At 38.7% G+C, this 17,690-nt stretch overlaps 1 protein-coding gene across 1 annotated transcript in view; it reads left to right on the top strand.

Annotated features, from left to right (window-relative positions):
- The window catches only part of FBN1 (fibrillin 1), a 303,046-nt gene that overhangs the window by 262,669 nt on the left and 22,687 nt on the right, over positions 1 to 17,690 (top strand). Inside the window, exons 46-54 of the mRNA XM_006895296.1 lie at positions 1,999 to 2,115; positions 3,399 to 3,527; positions 4,549 to 4,668; positions 7,459 to 7,584; positions 12,049 to 12,198; positions 12,992 to 13,057; positions 13,278 to 13,394; positions 15,916 to 16,035; positions 17,186 to 17,308. Of these exons, the coding sequence (XP_006895358.1) occupies positions 1,999 to 2,115; positions 3,399 to 3,527; positions 4,549 to 4,668; positions 7,459 to 7,584; positions 12,049 to 12,198; positions 12,992 to 13,057; positions 13,278 to 13,394; positions 15,916 to 16,035; positions 17,186 to 17,308 (1,068 nt within the window). The remainder of the gene's footprint in view (positions 1 to 1,998; positions 2,116 to 3,398; positions 3,528 to 4,548; positions 4,669 to 7,458; positions 7,585 to 12,048; positions 12,199 to 12,991; positions 13,058 to 13,277; positions 13,395 to 15,915; positions 16,036 to 17,185; positions 17,309 to 17,690) is intronic.

The raw sequence follows: 17,690 nt of genomic DNA, 5'->3' as shown, positions 1-17,690 counted from the left end.
CATAATAAATACCCTCCTTGATAATCATTTGAGTGTCACTTCCAAAACAAACCATGTTACTACAGGATAAAGATAAGGTCAAAATTTAACTTTTATTAATGCTGAAATGTTGCTATTCTTCTATAGTATCTACCTTAAAATATGGCTATCCCTTATTTCACTTTGGGAAAAAGTTCATATTTTGAGTCTGAGTCTGAACACTGTTCAAAAAGCTTCTAGAGTTTGTACCAAATCCTCAAGGACAAATTTACATTAAAATTAAAAGGTTAAGAATAATTTTCCAAGGGAAGAAAGCTCAGGATTTTAAATCTTTCCTTGGTTTCAGTATTGAATGGAAGCACTAATATAGAATAAACTTCAAACGTACAATCTATCATTTTCTCCATTCTTCACTTTTTCCTACTTTAAAGCAGCATCTTTGAAGTCTTTTGGGGTCTTTAACAACATCAATCAGTTTCACAGTTGGAAGGAGAACAATCAATAGAGGAATGTTACAAGTACTTGCCTTTGGCTAGAACCGGAGACATCCAGTAGGGAACTTTCTTTTTTTATTAATAAAATTGTTTATTTTAATTGTGATTTTAATGAAAGTTTACAGAAAAGTTAGATTTTCATTCATTCATTATTGCACATTTTATCCCTTCTCCCTCCCTTCCCCTTTCCCCAGTTCATTCTTTTTTTAAATATTCATTCATTCTTGCACAATTACCCATCTGCTCCCACCCCCCTTGCGAAGAGGAGACTTGGTGGGGGAGGGAATAAAGTCTTGTCCTCTTCAGAGCTAAAAGTGTTTTAATTTAAAAGGGCATAAGTACTGTTACTACTCACTGCAGAGCTAACCCCTTCTTTGCCATGGCCCAGCCCAATAATCTCTTTTTCCCATCAAAATTATGCAGAACTCACCCCTGTCCCACCAAAAACCTCACTAACCTGCGTAAAAATGAACCAAGGTGGAAGCACTTGAGCGCTGCAAGGTAACTGACTCATCTGAATGTGGTCATCAGCCACACACACACATTGGAGTCACTCTAAAGTCAGCCACAGCTTCATTTCTCTGTACTTTCATCTCTTGCACATTTTTTAAAAAGCACATTAGAAAAAAATAATAAATACAAAAGAAGCACATTATTCTTGTGATGGAGAGATGCAAAGAACATACGTTGTTGTTGTTGAGTGCTGTAGAGTCAGGACTGACCCATAGCTGACCCTCGAAGGGTTTCCAGAGGCAGTTAACCACACGGTAGATTGTCCATCCTCCCACACAACAGCTGGTGGATTCGAACTATGTGCTTTTGGTATTGCAACACAGCTTCTTACCACTAGGCCACCAGATAGCTATACAAAATTGTCAATGACAGAAGAGACAGACCAGTAAGGAGATAAGTAACAAAGCAAGTAGTATACTAAGAACTGAATGGAGTTACCTTCACATGGAATAGTTTAGAAGAGTGAGTGAAGTCACCATTGATTGGCATGGTTATGTGTTTTGAGAAATGGATGGGGACAGAGGAAAGAAGCCTAAAATGCTGAGTGTGTTTGAGAGCTGAGTTATTTTGTTTCTGATTGTGGGTTAATGTCGGGTGAGTCACTGCTTTTTTGGTAAATTGGAGTGAGAATCTTAAAGGCTAATGTTTGCCAGAGGTGGCAGCTGATCAAGACCTAGATACGCACACAAGTTTTTCCATTTTCAAGTGAAACTATTTGAGAGAAAATGGCAAGAGTGGAGAATTCTACAAGCAAATAGAGTAAAAAAAAAATTCTTGTCCAGTTCTCATGTCCTGAGCTTGCCTTCTTTCCCATGCCAACCAGCAAAAGGATTTATTCCCAAGGTTTAGACTTGCCTCTTGCTGGTGTTTCCATTGATAGAGCCACATCAAGAAATGATGTATGTGTATGAGGATCTTTGTGAGCCCCAATTACCCTTTAACCTATAGTAAGGATAGGATTTTTCTTCTTTCCTGAATAATTATGTTTCTCAATGACCTTTATTCGTACTAGACATAAATGAGTGTGAAAAAGATGCCTGTGGGAATGGAACATGCCGAAACACCATTGGTTCCTTCAATTGCCGCTGCAATCATGGTTTCATCCTTTCTCACAACAATGACTGCATAGGTGCGTATTTCACAGAGACTGGGGGGAATAGGGCGCCACCAAAGAAGACAGTGTTGTAGCTTCATTAGCATAATCACCTTGTCCTTAGCATCATCTCCATAGGGCTATTTGCCCTTTTTTAACGCATATAAGTCCATTAAAGATCTCATCAATGGCTGTGTGCCAATTAAGTATTAAGTGTAGAAACTACATCTGTTCCTTTTATTGCCATGCTTGTTATTACCTATAATATTTATGTTTGCTTTTTTATAAAGTAACCAAATTTTACAATAAAATAAAAAAAGACATGTAAAACATGAAAAAGTATTCTTTGTATAGAAATCAGATAATTCAGAAATTATGTGGACTTATTTTTCCAGATGTTCTACTACTACCTCTGTCAAAAATATACTGGTATTGAATCTATAAAAATTCTTCCTATTGAAAATGCTGTTGTTCATACTTTGAATAATGAACCAAATTTTTTATTATATCAGAAGCTAATCTGATTTCTTTCCAACTACAGGAATATTTAACAGTAACCCTTCACAGAATGTCTGCTAGAAATTCACATTCAGGCTTTAGAAACAAAATTTAAAAAGCAAGGCTAAGGTTGAGCCGATATAAAATTCTAATATAAATGCCATTCTCTGAAAGAAAATAAATATATAATCTTGTTGTTAACTTTGGATTAGTGCTTAAATTCGGGTCTGTTAAAGATCTGTATAAGAACAGCAGGTCAACATTTATTCTGAAGCCAAAGATGAGACAAAGGGGCAGGAAGCTAGAACACTCTCAGTAGAACAACCAGAACACAAAGACAATGTTGAATGCATGTGAGGAAATGTGCCTGATGTCACAGAACAATATGGGCAGAAATTGGAACCTAACATGTAAATGCTCACTAAGAAATATTTGAAAAAGGAAGCTTTGTTGTTTGAAAAGGAGTCCCGGTGTTGCAGTGATGAAATACTCAGCTGCTAATCATAAAATCAGTGGTTCAAGACCACCAGCTGGTGTATGTGAGAGAGACGTAGCAGTCGGCTTCTGTAAAGTTTATCGCTTTGGAAACCCTACAGAGCAGTTCTACTGTGTCCTGTCAAGTCACTGTGAGTTCAGATCCACTCAAATGCAATAGGTTTGGGTTTTAGTTGTTAAAAACTAGATCTTCATAGGAATTTATGTTTATTGAGCCAGCAAAGGCCCCTAAAATTCAGAGTAAGTGTTTTTCCCTTGAAAGGTTTTGGCCATTGCTGGGATTTTGGTATTTTCTTTGGAATATATCAAAGGATATTTTTTGGCAGATGTGGATGAATGTGCAACTGGAAACGGGAACCTCTGCAGGAATGGCCAGTGCATCAATGTGGTGGGGTCCTTCCGCTGTCAGTGCAACGATGGCTATGAGGTGGCTCCAGATGGGAGAACCTGTGTGGGTGAGTACAGACTCGTGAAGACTCCCTCCTCACCACCAAACAGGGCTTCCAGGGGCCACACCAGAAGCCACGCAGTCTCAGAGTTATCTTCTTTCAGGAAGCCTGGAGAAATCAAGAGTTAGAATTACACTCATTTCACCCATTAAAATTAAGTTTCTGTATACATACATACACATATAGAGAATGGAGAGGGAGAATGCATTCTAGTGGCACTGTAGTGAAGACATTCAATTGCTAATGGAAAAGTCAGCAGTTGAAATTTACCAGCTTATCCACCAGAGGAAGATGTGGCTTCCATTAGGTCTGCTTCTATAAAGATTTACAATCTCTCCGACACCCTATGAGACACTTATGCTTCATCCTGCAGGGTTACTGTGAGTTAAAATTAACATCATAGCAGTGGCTATGGGAAATACAGATATAGGTAAAAATATTTATTTGTTTTCCCAAAACCCACTTATACATAGGATATTTCTAGTGGCATAGTCTATGGTGGCTCCAAAGAAGAAAGATGGACCATCTTCTCCTATTAGAATGTACAGTCTTGGAAACCTAATGGAGGGTCACTATGGGTTGAAACCAATTCCATAGCAAGGATTATTATTATTATTATTGTTGTTGTTATTATTATAAAAGTACCACTTTTTCCTACCCATTAGCTTTTAAAAAATAGCTTACTGTTCTCAGAGGCGAAAAACATTTTTCAAACAATTGCCATATCCTTACTTCAAAATATTTTTTACGTAAATGCTGATAAAGTCTCTTGGGTGCTGTTCAAATTCTTTATACCTATTGATTTTTCAGAGACTGTACTTTGCTAGGAGTATCTAGTTTATGCTAAGTAAAATATGTTGTATTACACTTTACAGAAAGTCAATAAAGCTTCTTTTTATCAGGTCTTTTTCTCCAGTATAGAATGGTGCAGACTTTAGTTTGTTTCTCTGATTTCATTTGTTAGTGTGGATTTTACTTGTGTGATGGCAGTCATACCAGTGGTGACTACTTCCTATTTTCTTTGCAGATATCAATGAGTGTGCGTTAGACCCTGGAAAATGTGCACCAGGCACCTGTCAGAACCTGGATGGATCCTACAGGTGCATTTGTCCACCTGGGTACAGTCTTCAGAATGACAAGTGTGAAGGTAAGAGGACTCTGAGTGCCTGGGAGAGGCAGTATCTGTTACTGCACTGGAATTCCAGGTTTTTGTCATGGTATCTTCATTCTAGAACTCTTTATCAAAAACAAATCCAAAGGCAGAGGAGGTGACTTTATGACCTCATCCTTACACGAAGAGATGATCTACTTTTAGTCTCTAGTCTGCTGGATCTATTTTGTAGATGGGTGGCACCAAATGATGGATTCTTTACCAGTGTTTTTTTATACAACTTGTAAACTGCTGAATCCAACATGGAGAAATCCTGATGTACATGTTTACAAATGTCAACAGGTTGCAGCTAAATAATAGCTTTTAGATATTAAAAATCTTTAAATCTTGAAAAGTCTTTCAGTGACCACATTCAAGATGCAACGAATGTGGAACCTATGTTATTTTCATTACTGTCAGTGTTGGAAAATTTTATATCACTACATTCTTTTAATCTCAGCATAACTATCATTGCATTAAGTGAATGAAAGGATTGGGCTTATTCATTCTATGATGAATGCCCAGTTCTCCTAAAATAAATGGAATGGTGATGTAGAGAAATAAAAAAACAGTTTCCCAAGTAGCCAATAAATATGACCATTATGTAATCTCTTCTCCTACTCTTAATGAGTTGGCACCTGTGTAATAATTTTCTATGCTATTATAAAGAAATGTAAGAACAATTAAAAAGAATAAAAAGTTGGCTTTTTCTCTTAAAAAGTTGATTGTTAGTATGTGAAATAGAGTAATTCAATTAGCAACAGTTTAGATTTGTGAACAAACCACAATGCTAACTGCAGTCTAACAACCTAGAATGGTAATGTTGCTGATATTACATTGTACAGGAAGATAATCTCTTTGCAGTCCATATTTTAGATTATTAAACATGTGATATTTGTGAGATTTAGTCAAAATAGTTGAGTTAATTTCTTAACTTCCTCTTAACTGGATCTCTTGTGAAGGAAAGTTCTATAACATGAAGATATCATGATGTGGGTAGGACTCTTGGCACATGCATTTGAAAATAAATAGCCCAAAGAGATATTTTTTTATTACACTGGGGGGAAAAATCCCTGAAAATAGCAAAGATTTATCAGTTTCTTCATTATAAATTCCTCAAGCAAAAATGTGAATGAGTTTGCTAAAGTTGAGTGGTAATGTTTTTCCATAAATAAGATGATAATGTAATTTATTTACCAAACCAAGATAATTTTTTAAAGTGATAAAGGGATAATTGATAAACCAACCAGGTCAAAACACATAGACTGAATGTTCTTCAAGGTAAATTACAGCATATGATTACCCATGCCATTCACAATTTCACAGCAGCACTACTTTCGAAAGTGGAGAAAACTGGGCATGAGGGCACAAGACTATGAGCATCTTTTTGAAAGGGCCAGAAGGAGTGAGACTAACACTGCCCCTTACCACCATATAGCAGACAGCAGATAAAGATCCTGTAACCCAGCCCTCGGTGCCTCTAGAACCACACCAACAGCAAGAGGTTCATTTATTCATTCCCGACTCACAGTATTTATTAGGGATGTAATTTGGATAGTGGGAGAGGAAAAAAAAATATCACCCAATACAAGTCCAAGTTTCAGCCCAAGATCCAAGACACAATTCCTCAATTAATCCAGGCACTAGTTTCAGTTCAGCAGTCAAATCTAAGTCATCTAGCAAGGTTTTCCTGAGAGCAATTAGAAGTCAGATTCTCCTTCAAGCATCAGCAAGAACAGAAAAATCTTTTAACTGTGGCTAGCACAAATGCAAGAAGCCTCAGGACACACCTTGCCACAGTTTCTCCACAGCAATGTCACAGTCTCTCCACCATCAGGGTCTCACTGTCATGAGGGTCGTGCCCCAGTCTCCCTCAAGTCTTGCCGCCTCAAGTCTTGCTTGCCTTAAGTCTTGCTGTCCGGTATGGAAAGCACTCTTTCTCTTATCTAGTCCTACAGCCATTGGTGATTTGCAAGACCATGTGCCTGCAACTAAAGTAGCTGAAGACCAGAGGGGCTAATTATAATAACTTTAAAAAGCCGCCTTACAGGCTAGCACTGCAGCTACCCTTTACCTACTCTTTCAACCAGCTAAGATATGTTAATATACTTAAGGAAATATGCCAGAATTTGTAATGAATCAGGTTTTTACTATCTGTAAAATGGGGGGTGAATATAATATGTATAAAGAAGATATTTTCATATTTTAAGACATATTATCCTGTAAAAGATTTAGGAGTTTTCATCTTCTCTGATTTCTTTAGTTTGTACTTCAGCATATTAGAGTTCTTTTCATGAATAATCTCAAGAATTTATCATTGACATTGAGAGAGACAACATAGAAAGAAATAGATTTGATTCAGAGCCCCAGAGATGTCAGCTGACTCACCGCCAGCACAGATATATGCTCACCACTTCTCCTTACCTTTAAAATAATGACATGGGACTGTGAAGTTCTTGCTTCTGTTCTATCACAGAGTAGTAGAAAACTACCCCTACTTTTCTACTTGGCCAAGCAACTCAATCATTGTAAGAGAGTTTTCTCTTAGGACCCCTTAGAAAAGCACATGAAGAGTCCATTGCTACATAAAGAACTGTCTAGATGAATTTTTTTTCAAAGGTATCACAGTATACTAGATCAGTTCACAGTTATCATAGGGAATAATATATCGAGTCTTCAAATAGAAGAGGAGTTTTGAATCACTGTTGAATTTTGTCCTTCTACATTTGGTATCTCATGGTCTCTCTGTTGTGTTTTGACTCTTTTGTAACGTGTTAATTCTTTCAGATATTGATGAGTGTGTTGAAGAGCCAGAAATCTGTGCCTTAGGCACATGCAGTAACACTGAAGGCAGCTTCAAGTGTCTTTGTCCAGAAGGCTTCTCCTTGTCTTCCACTGGAAGGCGATGCCAAGGTAAGTGCTTTGAAGTCTTGAGACTTTCATTACTCGGTGTTTATTTGTTGTGGTTTTATTCTAAAACATGGCTAAGCTCTGGACCTTTGTAAAAGGAAGATGGAGAGTTTTCGTTCACCCAGAGGTCTAATGATTCCCATATGTCAGAAGGTTCATTTTAACTTTTGGGTTAAAAACTCATCCATCAAGCTACAGTTGTTACACAACAACTTTCCTGGCACTTAAGCATCTCTCCTTCTCTCACAACACAGATGCTGATAGGCCAGTTTGTAAGGGATCATCTACCAGCCATTGAGTACAGTAAAACACTGAAAAGGTGGACATTTTCTGCCTCAGAAGAGATTACCTGTATAAATATGGTTCCAAATCTTCTTGACAGAAAACGAAAATATTAACCAATATGCTCTCAGAATATAGTGCTTATCACGAGTTTTCTGAGAAAACAGAAAAATAAATTAATTAAAATTCTTTCTGGGCCCTTTTTGTTTTCAGGAATAATAACAGTCATGAATTATTTCAGAAAGAATTTTCGCAGGCTATCCAGGCTGTTTCCAGTTTGAGGATTTAAAAAAAATAATTAATAGGGTGCTTGAATAGTACATTCTTAAGTAAAAAAAATTAACTGTACTTTTCTAAACAATGCACTTGTGTGCAGCTACTTATTTATATAAGTCAAATTGAATTCAGAAAAGTTTTCAAACCCACAACATCCATATCTTTTCTTCCTTTTCTGTCTTTGTGTGTGTGTGTGTGTGTGTATTCATTTGAATTTTTCCATATTACCAAATACAAGGAGATATATATCAAGGCAAAAGATCTGAATTTAAGAGTCTGAAAATTGAATCTGGGGCCTCAGCCTTGCCATTTATTGCATAGGGAAAGCCATTTACTCTTTTAGAACTCACTATCATTTCAAACAGTAACATTAATACCTAACACAACCAGTCTTACTGATGCTATGACAAAACTTGTCAATCTCCAAGTCCTTATAGGCTCTTGCCATCACTGTTCTAGTTGTTTGGCTGTCCTTTTACGTTTTGATTGGTTGTTTTGTAACCCAGTATCTAGAAGTATGAAGGAAAGACTCGAGAATTGTCTAGCCGGTTTTCATCTTAAAGATAGCCAGCGATCATAGGCCCATGTGGCTGCAATGTTGTAAATGAGGCAGTGTGTAATTCAGGCCAGTCCTCCATAGTACAGACCAGCCAGATAAATCCTAACTCCTCCGCCCTTGTTTTTGTGCACTTTCTGGACAGGCCTGAGTTTGAAAATAAAGCAGTGAGAAACCAGGTGTGAATCTGCCGATGTGGCAGGCCAGAGGAAACTATTAAGTCAATTTGCACTGGCCTGTCACAGAGCAAGCTCACGCTGCAGGGAGAACCAGCCCAGCTGGGAGCAGCCTTGCCACAAGATTGGCTGCAGGAGGCAGAGCCAGAATTAAGGAATGCAGCAGGCAAAGTGACTTTTGTAGTTCTGATGAAATTTGAAAGGTCACTAAGGGCTCTCTACAGATGGACTGGTAAACAGGCACCCCCATGAGCCTGCGTTAAACTGTGTGGGCCAGCTCAGCTCTCTTTTCCACTGGAAGGCACCTTAGATTAATAAACCAATTTTAGGAAAGCAAGGAGTCCTGGTATCACAGCTACATGTGCTCAGCAACTAACCAAAAGATTAGCAGTTTGAACTCACGAGCTGCTTCATGGGAGAAAGTTGTGCAGTCTGTTTCTGTAAAGATTCCAACTAGAAATCAGACCCAGTGCCTCCAGTCAGCCCTGTAGAGCAAGGCAGAACTGCTCCAGAGGGTTGCCAAGGTTGTAACTTTATGGAAACAGACTGCCACGTCTTTCTCCCACATAGTGGCTGGTGGGTTCAAACCACCAACCTCTTAGTTACCAGCCAGGCACTTAACCTCTGCACCACAAGGACTCCTTCTGTGAAAGTGGCAGCCTTAGAAACACTCCTCTGTCCTCTATGGTCATTGTGAATGGGAATCAACTTCATAGCAAAGGTTTTTCATTTGGACCAGGGAAGTATTAAAAAAAAAATAGGCTAAACCCACTGCTGTCAGGTTGATCCAGCTCAGAGTGACCACATGTAAATGACCCACAAAACACAGATTTTTCTGTTTTTATTGGTCGATGCAATTGAGTCAACTGTGACTCATACTGATCTATAAATAACAGATCTGAATCTTGCCTAAGAGCCAGGGAATTAAGAGCTGAGTTGTCTAGGTAAGGTGAAAAATTAGGAGTTACGTCCCCAGATGAGAAAATCCCACAGAAATGTACATAGTAATTTTGCAGGAACATATGCAGAGGCACTGTAGGAGGACGCAGAGGCATGAATGAACTTCTCATAGCTGTACAGGGCAGCAGAGGGAATTTCTCCTTTAGGCTTATCTAAACTAACTGTGGTCAAGCCTCAGTATAACAAGTAAAATGGTTTTATTCAAAGGCGTGGGATAAATGAAGGGGTGAAAAAAAAGGGGGGGGGGAAAGAAAGGTAGAGGTAGGGAACAGAGCCAGGTCAGTTATGTGAGGATGATAATGTTAACACATATAACTTGAAAAGAAACATTATGGTCAGGAAAACAGAGACTTAAGTTTTTATCTATTGAGACATTTTTGTGAGTAATCGCTGACTTTATCTCAAGATAGCTATGTCTAAACAATAAAAGTAAAATAGTAGAGAAGACATTGTCATTGTATATGACAGTGAACTTGAAGAAGGAAACTGCATGGTGTTCTCTAAGAAACTTAACTTTCTGAATGCTGACAAAACTTGAGCTTTATTGTCTTCATTTTACACAACCACCATAATTTCTACCAGCCAATCTGACTGAATATGTATCACAACTTTATTAGTTTCCAAGTCCTTGATTGGCACTGTCATTGTCACTCTACTTGTCTAACTTTTCACTTTTCAAGTGATTATTTTATTACTCAACATTAGAAGTGTGGAGGAGAGACTTGGGCAAAGCAAAACTGTGGGTGGAAGTCAACATGCTTCAGGACAAGGATGGATTTGTTTGTTTCTGGGCTATGAAGGGGTAAATGATGGAAGGATGCAGGAGTAGAAACTAGAGAAATAATTTCTTTGGAAGAGTATGATGCTACAGTGAATTTAACAAACTGTCAGTCCAGCTGAGTTTCATTTTTGCCAGGACTTGATAAATATGATTGGAAGAGAGAGAGATAGCTTTACTTTCTTTCATTGCTTTTTCTCCTCCATAACCTTTAACAACTTGGTTCTCCTTACATTGTCACCTTTATCATGCAAATTATAGAAATAAAAGTTTGCAAAACTGTCTACAAAGGAATGCATAGGTGGCTATATGATTTATACTAACTAAATTTAATAAATAGTGACAAGCGAGAATAAAAGCTATATCTGGTTAAACATAAAGAAGGAGCAATTTTGCAAAGTGGCTATAAACACAATTCCTTAAAACTGCAGATTTTTAGCCTCTGTGTAATGAGAAGGGGGTTACAAGGTTTTGAGACTAAAGTTTGAGGGAAAACACACTTTAGGTTTTCAGATGAGGTCACTTTTCAGAGTTACTCAGTTTGGTGTAAAAGAGATGGAAAAATCAATCTCCAAAATTATGTCAAGTGTGTTAGAAAATTGAGTATGAACTAGATAGATCCTATATTCATATCTGAAGTCAACCAAGCAATAATTTTATATTAAATATATTCTTTGAACGATTGTCCTCCCTTCCAGCTACCCATCTCCCTGGCTTCCTCTCTGCTGAACTAAACAAGCCTCTCTTGAAAATATAGCATTGCCCATGGCGCTGTGTGTGTCACTGTGTGTATGTGTGTGCCTATGAACACACTGACAGTCTACAGAAAGCACACATGCATTCTGAGCCAGACACTCAAGGCTGGCCTGTGTGAAACTTCAGCGGCTGACCTGTGTGTTGTGTTCTCATAAGCCTGCATCGTTGCCACCTCTTTATTACTCAACTTTGAAATCTGGCGTTTCACTTTGGTTGCAGGACTTAGAGAACACAAAATGAACAGCACGCTGTGAGAGCACAGCAGGTACTGGAACTGGGAGCACTACCTTTCTCCAGTGTGCGTGTATGTTATCCAGAGCACATCCAGGTAGAGCTACCAGGGAAAGGTTTGTGAATGATTCCATCTGGGAATGTTCCAAACCTGAAGTCGCTGATGGATGGCACTGTTAATAAAAAGTGATAAGGTGGTATCTCTTTTTTTCATACCAGATTATTTTTCAAAATTGACCAGAAAGAGAAATAACAAGGCTAAATTATACAGATACATCCAGCAGGTCTCACAACAAAAGTGACCTTAGCTCAGTTGCTAGTTAATCACTTACGGGACATCACAATGGTAATGAAAGGAAAAACATGAACACATTGAGCTGATGCTTGTTCAGTATTACACAAAGAAAGTTCAGTAGGGAAACAGCTGAAGACTGTTGTGATTTTATTTGCAGACTTGCGAATGAGCTACTGCTATGCCAAGTTTGAAGGAGGAAAGTGCTCATCCCCCAAATCCAGGAATCACTCTAAACAGGAATGCTGCTGTGCATTGAAGGGAGAAGGTTGGGGTGATCCCTGTGAGCTGTGCCCCACTGAGCCCGATGGTATGTTTGTTATCTGCATTTCAATCTGGGATATTCAGAGTGCAGGCTGACAGTGAGACCAATAAGTCTACAGACATTGAATGAAGGCTGCATAGTAGAGTGGACTCTGGGGCGGGGTGGGGGCAGGGGGAATTGTACACGAATGAAACAATTTTTCTTTACTTTTCAAAGAGAAGAGCGAACTAGGGGGAAGGGGTAGGCAGAGAGAAAAGTGTAACAATGAATTAATGGAAATGCAAAGTCTCTGTAAACTTTCATTAAAATGAATTTAAAAAAAAGGGGGGGGACTCCTACAGCACACACAACAGCCAGTTCCGTTCTGATTGATGACAACGACATGTCTCAGAAATGTCATCATTTCTCAGTCTGTGTCCTAGTAGAACTGTACTACACAGAGTTCACACGGGCTGGTTTTTCAGAATTACATTACCAGGCCTTTCTTCTGAGAAGCCTCCTTCGACCTTTCAGGTTGGCAGTCAAGTAAGATAAGCGTTTATACCACCCTGGGACTCCTAAAGATAAGACTATTTCAGTTAAATCTAATTAAAATGTTCACCAAAAATAATTTATTTCAGGAGCTAGCTACTTTATTTTATTTTTCATTATATTAGGGATCAGAGATTTCCAAGGAGCAGACACAACACTTTTAGGTGATTTCTGCCACTTCTCTGGCTTCTGGGGTTTTCCCATTCATCACGGTGCACCATGTAGCGTATGTGCACACAGTGCTTAGGATGAGCCCATATCTGGTTGTGTTGGTGTATCTATTAACAAGTGTGTCTGTCCAACACAGAGGCCTTTCGCCAGATCTGTCCCTACGGAAGTGGGATCATCGTGGGACCTGACGATTCAGCAGTTGGTGAGTGGCCCATGACTGAGTTTAAGTGTGTCTTGATCTTCTCACCCTTCCTTTGCCTAATTTCTCCATAACTCCTTGGAAAATTAAGCATTATTTTTTTAGAATTTTCATTTGATGTAAGCTATATGTTTAGATTTACCATTGAATAAGCACTGAATTTGCCTTTGTGTATGTGTTTAAGTACCCTCTTACTCACCGTTGTTTTTCTCCTTTACTTAAGATATGGATGAGTGCAAAGAACCTGACGTGTGTAAACACGGACAGTGCATCAATACAGATGGCTCCTACCGCTGCGAGTGCCCCTTCGGATACATTCTAGAAGGAAATGAATGTGTGGGTGAGTGAAAGTTAGGCTCTTCCATTGAGATTTACAAATGGGAAACGAAATGGCATTTCAGTCAGAGGTGTAAGATGATAATGTTGTTGTTGATTGCTGTCAAGTCGAGCACAACTCAAAGTAACCCTGTGAACAAAAGGCCTGAAGCCCCTCTACAACTATCAACATTAATCAAAGTTCCTAGAGTTTCTAGAGGCCTGTGTCCATCCCTTCATGCAGCATTTCCCCAGCAATACTAGCTGAGCTCCTGTCACGTTTTAGGCACTGCCCTAGACTCTGAGGCTACAGCAGTGAAAAAGCAGACTTAATCCTATTGCCGTGGACCTTATAATTTAATAGAGCAAGGCAAACACTAAACTCATTTGAAGATCCAGAAAAAGAAAGTATTCCAATTAAAGTCTTGACAAATTGTTTTATAAAGCTATTCATGATCATAGTCATCTTACTCTCTTGGAAGAGAAAATAAAATATGTATCCAGATTTTACTCCATATAGTAATATGAAGGGCTGTGTACCCTCTGTAAATTATTATTGTTTCAACTTTCTTCTTGTTGTTGTTTTTATGCGCTGTCGAGTTGCTTGTGACCCCATGTACAGCAGCCCTGAAACCACCTCTATCCTGTGCCAACTTTACTGTCTCTGACACACCTACCCTCATTATCCCAGTTACTGTATCAGTCCATCTCATGAAAGAGGTCTCCCTATCTTTCTCCATCCCTCCACCCTTCCAAGCAAGATGTCCCTCTCCTAGGACTGGTCCCTTCTTGTAACATGCCCAAAGTATTTCAAACACAGCCTCAGAATCCTTGCCTCCAAGGAGCAGTCTGGTCTCACCCTCTCTAAGGTAAACCTGTTTGTTCTCCTGGAAGTCCATGGTATATTCAACACTCTTCTCCAGCACAACAGCTCAAAGGGATCAATTCTCTTTCTATCCTCCCTAGTCATAAACTGTAAAATAATAATAGTAATAATGGCTCTTATAGTGTTACCTTTGACCTCTTAATTCATTCTGACTCTGAATTGAATCCACATGTTACCTAAAGGCCATTCGACGTAGTTGAATGTTTATACCATAAATGCTAAGGGGGTGTGTATTCACATGGATTAGAACTTGTTCCCTCTTTACAAGGAGTCACGCCGCAGAGAATTTAGGACCAGCTATGTCTGTGGAATCTCACACAAGTCCTTTAACCTTTCTAGGCCTTAGAATATAAGTGAATCAGGTGAACTAAATGCAAGTAACTTAGAATGTAAGTAGAATCAAGTGAACTGAATTACTTCTAAAACAAAAGAAAGTGAATCTTTCTCTCTGGAATCTGCAGATAGTGCTACTGTGTACAAGAGAAATGAGACTTCTTTACCATGACCTCTTGCTTTTACTTTCCGACTTAACCATCCCCAATAAGATGGCATTACCCATGACTCTCCTGCCCCCTAGATAGCTAGAATAAGAACATTACTTTTCAACAAATTTCCTTTGTCAAAGGAAGATCTTCTCCCCAAGGAATGTGCCAGAATAAGAATTGTGAGTATTCAGGACAGATATATTAGAAGGCATATAGAATTCCTAGGTCTCCCTTTTTAATACTTGTTCTGTCTCCTCACTTGTTTAGAGAGATCAGACCCAAAACATATTTTTTTCTAGCCTTTCTTCTGCCTAATGTAAACCATATGGTTTCAACAAAACCAACAAAACCCGCTTGAATCTTGATTTTATCCAGTGTATTAATTTTGTTTAACCTCTGGTCTCTTATTTTGCGTAAGTTTAGTCTTCTATTTTATATCTGGCAAAAATCCATCATGTATACAGCTTCTTGGAGAGTGATGTAATGTAAGGCCAAGCTGGATATGTATTACTAGCTTAAACAAGTAAAAACTTTTGTCTGGTAAGAGGAGACTTGTTTTAACCCTTAGAGCATTTGTTTCCACCAAAAATTGGCTTTTCTGTGGGAAACTCAGGGAGAAGAGCACTATCTGGGCCAGCAATCCAAGTACTGTCAGTGTAACTGTCCCTCGTATCCATGAGGAAGTCAGGTTTTACATTCCTAAACCTTGGATTTGGAGAAGGTGCAGTCCTGAGTACTCCTTGGAGGCAAGGATGGCAACGCTTCATGTCTCATACTTTGGGTATGCTGCTAGGAGTGGCTATTCCATTGAGAAGGACATTATGCTTGGGAAGGTGGAGGGCTGATGAACGAGAGGAAGACCCTCAACCAGGTGGATTGACACAGTAACTGCAGCAATGGGCTCGAGTGTGTCAGACATTGTGAGGTTGACGGTTGACATGGGATAGACAGTGTTCCTGTCTGTTGTTCATGAGTTGTACTCAACTTGACGGCACCTAACAACAACAACAACAACAATTGCAGACCTTTTATAAAAAGACACATGCATTTGTTTCTTGAAAAAACAGGATGAGGATAAAATTAAAAGGACTCCAAAAGAATAAAAAATACTATTTAAGTCCAGGTCCATTTTACCTCCACTCATCATGTTTTACTATACTCCTGGTCACTTGCAGATACTGATGAGTGTTCCGTGGGCAACCCTTGTGGAAATGGAACGTGCAAGAATGTCATTGGAGGTTTTGAATGCACCTGTGAGGAAGGATTTGAGCCTGGCCCCATGATGACTTGTGAAGGTAAGCCTCTTAAACACAGTGCAGCTGGCTACATGTTCTGATCATGAAGATAGCAGTTGACTGTATACAATTCTTATTTTCATTATCATTCAGGGAATAGAGAATAAAGAATAGCTGGATCTGATAGGCCATTGTGTAATTTCTTATAAATGTGCCTCCTCCTTTCAAGGAGAGGCCAAGGAAGATATAAGGGGCTTATAGCCAAATTTACACTGTATTAGTACATAGAGGGCTTGCTGGTATCTCCCTACTACTTAAATTTGGTCTGACTTTCATCTTGATTATGCTCTTCTTCCTGTTTTGTGTTTTTTTTTCCTGCTTTCTGTTTTGTTTGTTTTTCTTCTTCATACACCCTTTTCTTCTCTTGTTTTTTTCTGCTCATGGAAACATCTGCACACTGGGATAACCACTGATGTCCTTTAGTTATATGGGAGCAATTGCAGTTAAAAAGTTTGCAGTTTTAAATGGTGTAGAACGAGTACAAGTTGTGCAGCTAACTTTAAGATCAACAGTTCAGATTCTCCAGCTTTAGACATCAGCAAACTATCAGTATGCCTGGTAGGACATATGGGGAGATGCTAAGAGGAAGGAAGGAGTTTCTAGAACAGTGATTCAAAAAGTCTGGTCCCTTGACCAGCAGCACCAGCATCACCTGGGAACGCTTTTCTAATACACAGACTGATGGGTCAAACTTATGAACTCTATAATAATTTTTTTCTATTGATAATTAGGCTATTCCTTTCTACTTTAGGTTCACACTGGGAATAGTGTGAGCTAAATAGCCCTCTGAATGTAAAATGGTTCAGGATTACTATTTTCTTGGGCATAGAAATCACTGTTCCTTGAGATTACAAAAGTCTCCTGTATGTAGAATGACTTAAACTTGTCATCCACCTGAATTGTAATTGATAATTATATGCGAACAATAAACATAAATGAGAACTGTGCTAGGACCAGTATGTGTGGTCATCTTACTTTTACTGATTATCAAGTTGTTTAATAATTCCCCTGAAAACCAATGACATCTTGGCCCATTCATGTGTATAGCAATGAAGTATGCCAACTTTGGTGAAAGTAATTTTGTTTTATTGTTGGCACTCATGTTCTTTTATTTCTTTTTATTTTTTTTTTTTACTACTCTTTGCTGCAGATATAAATGAGTGTGCCCAGAATCCTTTGCTTTGTGCCTTCCGATGTGTAAACACTTATGGGTCATATGAATGCAAGTGCCCTGCAGGATATATTCTCAGAGAAGACCGAAGGATGTGCAAAGGTGAGACAGATGTGTTCTCAAGGTCATTTGAGCCAGAGTGTTCCTTCTCTAGTAGAGACATGAGATACTCTCCACCACTACTGAGCTTTCATTAATAGAGGAAAGATGGAAGTTGGGAAATAGACCTGTAGTTCATGAAAAACACGGGGTGTCACTGACACATTTACCCCTAAAAAAGTGTAGCTTCATCATGTCCTTGTTAATTGACTCTGTATTGCATTATCACACAACGTGAAAGAAATTCCTCTAAGTTGAGTGTGTGTGTGTGTGTGTGTGTGTGTGTGTGTGGAGAGAGAGTGAGAGAGAGCGCGCACTAAAAACGACATTTTCCTACATTCAGGAAACTCAATGTGTTGAAACAAATATAAATAATCATAATTTG

This window comes from Elephantulus edwardii, unplaced genomic scaffold (assembly GCF_000299155.1).
Source record: "Elephantulus edwardii isolate Elephantulus edwardi_28Jun2011 unplaced genomic scaffold, EleEdw1.0 scaffold00164, whole genome shotgun sequence".
NCBI classification, from domain to species: domain Eukaryota; kingdom Metazoa; phylum Chordata; class Mammalia; order Macroscelidea; family Macroscelididae; genus Elephantulus; species Elephantulus edwardii.
Note: the sequence above shows the minus strand (reverse complement) of the source record. Positions and strands in the feature narration are given on the sequence as shown.